This window comes from Colobus angolensis, unplaced genomic scaffold, assembly GCF_000951035.1.
Source record: "Colobus angolensis palliatus isolate OR3802 unplaced genomic scaffold, Cang.pa_1.0 Scaffold220, whole genome shotgun sequence".
NCBI lineage: Eukaryota > Metazoa > Chordata > Mammalia > Primates > Cercopithecidae > Colobus > Colobus angolensis.
The window spans coordinates 3,052,778-3,061,309 of NW_012115378.1; the positions used below are offsets into that span (position 1 = coordinate 3,052,778).

Here is an 8,532-nt window from a genome sequence, read left to right on the forward strand (position 1 = left end):
ATTCACACCCACACTCCCTATCTTCATGACACCCAGCAGTTCTGTTGAAGGCCGCTTTCTTGGGGTAACTCCTAGCAGGGCTGGTAGGAAATTACCGGTCTTCTGTGTCCTTCGTGCTGGGAGTTGGAGACTGGAGCTGTTCCTATTCGGCCATCTTGCTCCGCCCCCCTCTTTTTTTCCATCACTTTCTAATTCTTTGGAGGTGTGGGAAGCAGCAAAGCTCTTAGAGCCAGGCTATTCACACCCACACTCCCTATCTTCATGACACCCAGCAGTTCTGTTGAAGGCCGCTTTCTTGGGGTAACTCCTAGCAGGGCTGGTAGGAAATTACTCTCAGCATAGCTCAGGGAGCTCCAGCTGCTCTCACTTTGTTGTGGTCATTTATTAGCAACTTAGTGATTGTGTCTAGTTGGCTATGGGAAGGAAAGTCTAGACCTTAATAAGATCCTTCATAAGCTCCTGTGAGGTAGATTGCTGCAAGTGGTTGGCCCTTTGGGACATTCCCCAGATTTATTTATCCCTGGCTTATTTTAAGGTTTATTTATAGAAGCATAATTTCCAAAAATAATTTAACCACATTCTACAGAATTAGTTTATATTAGCTTCTGGAGGCTGAGCCCATGCCAGCTTGTAAGCTGAGAAACAGGAGCCTTCAGGCTGTGTATACTGCTGAGGTCAGAGGTGCCTCAAAGCACCCCCAGGAACAAGCAAAACAAAGCCCCAAAGTATTTATACAAAGCTCACAGATGTGACGCAGCACAAATTGTTTGGTGGTATTTGCTAAGGTCCATCGGAGAACATAGGTGCTGCTTCCATGAAGGTCTCATACCTACCACAGTGCCCCTTCTGGATCATATGCTGAACTGCCTGAAGCATGAACTTTGCATTGTGGGCTGATGGGTAGGTCCCATCAGCCCACCTCTTGAGGTCAACATGCAAACACAGGCCCTGTGGTGTGACAGGTTCCACTGAACTGTGGAAAACAACAGGCAGTTCATAAGGAGGCATCTGTGACTACATGGTATCTAATTGTGCATAGAAGCAGGTAATGAGACTCTTTCTTCTTATGAGCTCAAGGTAACACCAAGGAAAAAATTGTTTCTTCTACCTAAGCCCCCTTGTTATCTTGGCCACCCGGGCCTGAGAGAGGTTCAAAGGCATGAAACTTCTGGTAGATAGCAGGGATGGCCAGAAGGACCGTTTGCTGGTCCAACACCTTCTGCCATGAAACTCACACATACTTTGAAGAAAAGAATCTTTGAATATTCTGATAAATTTTCCCACCACTCCCCCTTCCCCTGCACAGGCTATGATTCTTCTAAAGTTATATAGCTTGGGATGAAAAACAAAAGTAATTTCTATGTTTGCTGGCATCTTAAACTGGGTCTGCAGAGCAATAAAGAGCTTTTATATTTGGAACTCAAAGCACATATGAAATTAAGGAATAATATGCTGTAAATCATTTTTTACCACAGTGATCCCATTGATTGTTAACTTCCAATGTGCAGGCACCACTAACATCCATATTTTGTAACTAAACTTTCTGAAATATTTTCCACCTCCAGGCGAATTATGTTACTGTTGCATATTTCACTTGTCTGCCTGGTGGAAGTACTGTATACCTCAACAACAACAAAAAACTATAAGGGCATTACTCTGACTTTTTAAAAAAATTAAATGAAAAATCTTGGTTGCTGACCACTGATAGGGAATTGCCTTTGTGTGGCTCCAGACATGTGCCCTTGAAGAAAATTTTCTCTTTACTGGGAGGGTAGAGATACTTACACGATGTGAGCCAAGTTGAGTGGCTTCTCAGGCTGATCTGGGAACATGGGGTGCAAAGGTTCACGGCTGGAAGCACAGCTCAGGGACTTGCTTAATGCATTAGTCAGCTTCTTAGCAGGTGATTTCTGGAAAGAAGAAGGAAGGTAGAAGTGACAACAGCTAATATATATGTAATTTTTTTTTTTTTTTTTGTGAGATGGAGTCTCGCTCTGTTGCCCAGGCTGGAGTGCAGTGGCCAGATCTCAGCTCACTGCAAGCTCCGCCTCCTGGGTTCACGCCATTCTCCTGCCTCAGCCTCCTGAGTAGCTGGGACTACAGGCACCCGCCACCGCGCCCGGCTAATTTTTTGTATTTTTAGTAGAGACGGGGTTTCACCATGGTCTCGATGTCCTGACCTTGTGATCCACCCGCCTCGGCCTCCCAAAGTGCTGGGATTACAGGTGTGAGCCACCGCGCCCGGCCTTATATATATAATATTTTATCAAATGATTTGCTTTTCATAATAGATATTCATTCATGGAAGAAATCCTTTTCAGTGCTGACTCTGACTCCGGAAGTTTGCTCAATGCTGGGAAGAGAGTTTCTGAACAAGCTGCCTCCTGCTGCTCAGTGTCAGCAAATGCTACAATAAATGGAAGCAGGCATTGTGGGTGGGGCACCTTCGCTGGGACTTAATGGGCCTGCAGGAGTCTTTCTGACAAAAACTCAGCAGACTAGGAGGTCACTCGAGATGGGGGAAGCAGCAACAGTGAAGGGAGCCCTTCTAGGGAGGAAAGCAGGAGGCAGATCATCAAAATCTTTATAAGGCTCGTTAAGAACTGTCTCTTTATCCCCAGGACAGAGGGAGACCATGAAGAGTTTAAATCACAGGCATGACAGCATCAGACCTGATTCCAGAAGGACTGTTCTCACTTTAGAACAGAAAATGGTTTGTGAGAAAATAAGTATGGAAGGAAGATGAGCAGAAGGTTTTGCAGGAATCTAGGTGCAAGAAAGATGTTTCAGGTGTGGCTGAACACATCCAGTTAGAAGTGAAAATGAAACTTCAATCTGCGTCTTCAGAATTTGAAATTCAGGTTATTTCCAGAGAATCATGCTGCCTCTTTTTCGTTTAGATTGTTGGGATGTTTATCTTGACATTATGCAGTCAAAATTATATAAAAAGCAGCCTACCACATGTATTAGGTTGGTGCAAAAGCATTTGAAAGTAATGGCAAAACCATATTTTTCCTTCCATAAGGAACCGTTTCAAATTTTGTCACTTTCTTTTACATCTAGAGTCCTTCATTGGTAATAGAATGAAGTGACTATTATCCTCATTTTTTAAAAGCGAAGTAATAAGAGCATTGCTCAGGAAATCCCTCTGGCTTTTGTTAGGAGATGTAATTCTTAGAACAGTTAAGATAGCAGCAACAGCAGCTCTTTGCACCACAAACCATAGGGCCTTCTGTCTTCTCAAGAAGTCTGATCCTTCTTTGTATGGATAGTGCCCTGGAATATAATTTTAGAGTCTACAACCCCTAAGAAAGAGGCTCCTTATGTGGATTTAGCATTTACGTAAAACAACTAAATCTGATTAGTTTTCAAACACCAAATCTTTTAGGATATGGGGTCGAAGTTTGAAAACTGGTAATATGCTAACAATAAGAAAATAGAAAGTTTTAGCTCCTATCTTCTAAACTAAATTGTAGTTCATGATCCGTGTTAATCTATCTATCTATCCTCAGCATGACATAAACAACAGTGAGGAGTTGCACTGGAATTGGCAAGTTCTCAGTATACTCTGCCTTGGTGAAGAACTGTTACTTGAATTCAGAATCTCACTGGTGATGAAGTACTAGCATATTTACACTGAATATTAGTTCCCAATAATAATTCCTAGGAAGAATATTTTGATTTCAGAGGTATATTCTGAAGACTTCTTTAAGTAAAGACTATAGGTTGAATTGAAATACATTAAAATATAGAAAAACTCATAAATAGGTTGGATTTTCTTGTGACAGAACTTTTCCAAGAGGTGCTGGAAGGGCTGATGGTATATCCCACAAGAACCAATCTACATACCCTACAAAAACCCATCCTTGAAGAAATGCACAAGGGCAACACTGCTGGAACTGATATTTGAGTTTAACTAAGATAAATGTCAGTAAATCATAATCCACTTGAACAGTGAGCTCAGAGAGTCACATTTCCTCCCACAGACCTGGTGCCACATGCTCCTGAGAATACATCTATCACCCAGACACTCACATGCCACCTTTGCCAGGTTGGTCACTCAGACTCTTCATGAAAAGATGGTTTGCTAATATAACCACAATCTCCCCTCCCCACCCTCTGCAGAAAAGTAAAATGGAACAGTATTATTAAGTCCACACTCTCCTCTCATACTTGTTTCTTTAATATTCTAGTCATGCACTTAAAAGAACTCCAGAATCTAAGAAAAATAAAACTAATGATACTTTTTAAGCCATTTCCACAAAACAAAACTTGGAAAAGATTTTAACTTACTGTGAATGTAAGACTATGTTCCAGAAGGTCCTTGCTGTTCAGTTGTTATTTAAATCGGTACTGAATTATCTATATTCCAAGAAGTAACATAGTTTTGAGTTTTCCTATATTTTAAGTCTCAGGAAGCTACACTGGGTTCCAACAGAATAAGTAAGAGCACCCAGTGGGGTGGAGAGTGGGAGGAAGGGGGACTGAATACTAGACCTGGGATAGAAGGTAAGTTTGCCCTTTAATTCTGCCACCATCCTTGGTATTCCCTTTAATTCTGGGCAACACTCACACATCCAACTCCAAGTATTGCCTGGACCTAGCCTTACCCATGACGTGTACTCTTTCATTTGGTGCTGGTTGCTATGAGAACCACCGGCATGTCCCCTCCAGAAGCAGTCCTGACAGAGCTGGTAATTGTGACACTGTTGGCATCGGTAGCGAAATCCCATCATACTCTCACTGTGGCAGTAGGAACACTCCACCGGATGGAAGACTAAGGGGGACGTAAGTGAAGAAAAAACAAGAAAACAAAAGTATGAACCAGAAGAAGGAAAAATACAGCCTTACAGGAATTGTACCTTTCTTCTCTGCACCACGATTTCAGATGATAGTTGATTTGGGCTCAGAAAAACATTTAGTTCATTCCTGGATTCTCCTACAACCCTTTTCAATCATGCCTGTGGGGAAATGAAATGAAATGGGATGGAGAAGAGGTGTCCTTTTAACAACAAAAATCTCTATAATGCCATTTGCTCTTTCTATTCCCATCTCTCACATTACAAGAGTTTAAATTGCCCAAACAGACTTGCCTTTACCCCAAACTGCTCTCTGTCTCCAGGAGACCAGCACAGCTCACTGGAAGACTCAGAAGCACAAGGGGTGAATGCCGGTTGTCTAGCGGGAAGAGAGCAAATATCAGAGACATGGAGAATGAGTGGAAGAAAAAAGAAAGGAAGATGGGCAGAGAGTGGAAAACTGGACGTGGATGTGAGAATTAAGTTACTTTTTTAAATATGGAGTGACTAATGGCTTACTTAACGACTGGTGTTGCCTACATCTGACAAACAGATTTTTTTTTTTTTCTTTCCTGAGGCAGGAGTATAGGGCCCTAAAAAAATGTGTAAGTTATCTGAAAACAGTTCTAAATAATTCAGATACCTCAAGAGACAGTTAACTTTCTTTGGTAGGAAATTTGAATTATAAAGCAGGCAAAGCAAAATACTAGATTTGAAGCAAAGTAAAATATTAGATTTAAGTGATCAAATCCAAGTAATTATCTACATGCTATGAGCTAGATACTAAAACAACAATAACAATTCTTGCCTTTGGTAAAGCTATTCTCTGACCTAACCAGTCAGGAAAAGCAATACAAATAATAATAAATGAAGATAAAAAGCAAAGTGTAAAAACAAAGACAAAACTAACTAAGGATGCACTGTCTTCTAAACAAGTGTCATAACCTTCCTTTCTGGCTCTTGAGAAAGACTAGAGTGGGAGTTGAATCTAGGGACAACTGTTCTGGGACAGTGCCTAAGAAACTGATCTCCTGCAGCAGGAAATGCTGAGAGAGAAGGAATGAAATTATGGCTTTATGATTGGAAAATGACTAGTTCTAGAACTGTAAACAGTAACATGAACTCATTTTGCATAATAACATGGACCTTGATTGCTCTTCCCTTCTGCATATGGATAAACAAAAAAACTATGATTGTTAGTGATTGCAAAAAAAAAAAGTAAATTCATTCTTTAAATTTTCTCTATTAGAAAAACAGGATAAACTCATAACTTTTAACTAACTGAGATAAGTAAGGGCAGATGCTCAAAATTCTGAATGATAATTTAAAATTAAGCTAACTTTAGCTTCAATGTATATTAAAGAAGTACAGAGAAGTTGAGTAATATATAGAGACTTAAGTTAAATCTCTAGTAAGAGATATAGACTAAATTATTTCCTCGTCAAGTCTGGAGAAATTTCAGTTACATTGAACAGTAAGTAGGAACACCTAAAGATTAGATGGAAGCACTGAACTGTTTCATGTTTAAATTTCGGTAAAATTTGCCCCAAACTGTATTTCATACTTAAATCTGGATATGCCAACAGTAGTTCTTTTTATCCTAGAAATACTTGCTTTAAAAAAAGACATGATACAAAAGTTATTTTACTCTTATCTTTAACGTTAGTACAACTATTGAAAGCTCACAATCTGGAACATACGACTAAAGACTAACAGGGTGCTATCATCTATTTTTTTTTTTTCTCATTTCTCCCACCTATTTCTGGTTGAGTGACTGGGAAGAAATAATCAGTGCCATGTATGCAAATTTGAGAAATTCAGATCTAAAACAAACACAAAATAATGTCACACTCCTTGTTGAAGTTCGCCTTCTATTGTGCCAAGTCTTTGAACCACACCTGACTTGTAATTAAGAAGAACACCGTGAGATTTACTAAGTTTTTAGAACTGACAGTCCTAATTTTTCAGTGGTCATTTAAGGCCCTTCCGAACAGGGAGATGGGTTAGTTCTCTCCTAAACAAAACTAAGAGGCACTAAATAGGCTTCCCTAAAACAACAACCTGGGCTTACTAACTATAGAACTAATGGCCTAATTTCAATAATTTAAAAAATCACCTTTGCTTGGTAGTAACTACTCACCATTTTCCACATTCGCTAGTCGATGCAGAAGAGGCAACCAGACCAGACACTGCGGGGGAGGATCCGACATAAGCGTGTCCAAGAAGCCATTTAACGTGACTTTTTTCTGCATTAAAAAAAAAAAAAACATAAATTTAGGACAATCATCTCAATTTACCTGCTATGTAAATATCATATCATTTGAGACTGAAACAAAAGAGCACTCAATAATCCTCTAATATCTGAAGAAACAGAACTTGCCAAATGTGTTATTAAACTAGTTCAGAACTGAAAACATTGCTTGCTTTTTATACCTAAGCATACATAGGACTGAATTCTCTCCACTGAGGCTGAGTCAATAGTATCACCAGGAGAAAAATAATTCTTTTTTTTTTTTTTTGAGACGGAGTCTCGCTCTGTCGCCCAGGCTGGAGTGCAGTGGCCGGATCTCAGCTCACTGCAAGTTCCGCCTCCCGGGTTCACGCCATTCTCCTGCCTCAGCCTCCCGAGTAGCTGGGAATACAGGTGCCCGCCACCTCGCCCGGCTAGTTTTTTGTATTTTTTTAGTAGAGACGGGGTTTCACCATGTTAGCCAGGATGGTCTCGATTTCCTGACCTCGTGATCCGCCCGTCTCGGCCTCCCAAAGTGCTGGGATTACAGGCTTGAGCCACCGCGCCCGGCCGAGAAAAACAATTCTGAGAGCATCATTTGTATATATGAAAGACAGTATAAAAATAATGAAGAAAAATAAAGAATTGAAATTCTCCATGGAATTTTACTCAAGAATGCACCATAGCTCATTTTATAATTTTCCTATCAGTCAGTCTTCTAAATTTATAGAACTTCCCTTTCGAGCTTCCTCAACTTCCTTAAGTACTAAATATTTAGTGGTTAATGTGAATGGTTCTGTTATACAAGAGCAGGAGGGAATCCTGTTAGGACAGAATCATCTAAATTTTTTAAAACTCGTTCCTTTTATTACTTTATATATAATTCCTCTCAATTCAGTCTGCTGCTTTCTCAATATCCAGGTCCTTTCGGATGTACAAAAGGAATGCACTGTATCTATAAGTTTCTTTCAAAATGATAAAAGTAAGAAAGCTATATTAATACATGTACTGTAATGGTATAAATAACAAAATACATATTTATATGCAAAAATCACTACTTGAAATTTTGAACTAGAATATCAAAGGGGATGGGATAATTTTATTTATTTATTTATTTAAATATTTATTTATTTACTTTAAAGATGGGGGTCTCACTATGCTGCCCAGGCTGAACTCAAACTCCTGGTCTCAAGTCATCCTCCTATCTCCTCCTACCTACCTCAGACTCTTGAGTAGCTGTTATAGCCAATTCATTAAGTACAAAAATAAACTGATCTTCTTATTTTTATGTTACCTCTTTTCATACTTGAAATGATCTTTTTCGTTTTGACTATTTGTCATACTGGCTAAAAATCACTCCTGGAAGTTTCCAACAATGTTGTTATGATTTCAACATGTATAAGTTGCCTATCATCAAGGATATGTACAAATCATAGAACAGTCTAGAGGATATTTCAAAAGAAATTTTGAACATGGCAACATCACATATAATTCTTTTTTTTT

The 8,532-nt window shown here is 39.4% G+C and overlaps 1 protein-coding gene across 14 annotated transcripts in view; it reads right to left on the reverse strand.

The window, feature by feature from the left end:
* DTNA (dystrobrevin, alpha) overlaps positions 1-8,532 on the reverse strand; it is a 401,960-nt gene that overhangs the window by 73,987 nt on the left and 319,441 nt on the right. For 9 of the 14 annotated variants that reach the window (XM_011943697.1, XM_011943695.1, XM_011943698.1 and 6 more), the window contains 3 exons: positions 6,940-7,045; positions 4,611-4,777; positions 1,786-1,910 (listed from right to left, as the gene is read on the reverse strand). The exons of 1 other annotated variant lie outside the window; for it this stretch is intronic. In XM_011943697.1, coding sequence (XP_011799087.1) covers positions 1,786-1,910; positions 4,611-4,777; positions 6,940-7,045 — 398 coding nt within the window. Of the gene's footprint in view, positions 1-1,785; positions 1,911-4,293; positions 4,778-6,939; positions 7,046-8,532 lie in introns of those variants that run through there. 4 more of the 14 variants (XM_011943704.1, XM_011943703.1, XM_011943702.1 and 1 more) reach the window with 1 other exon arrangement.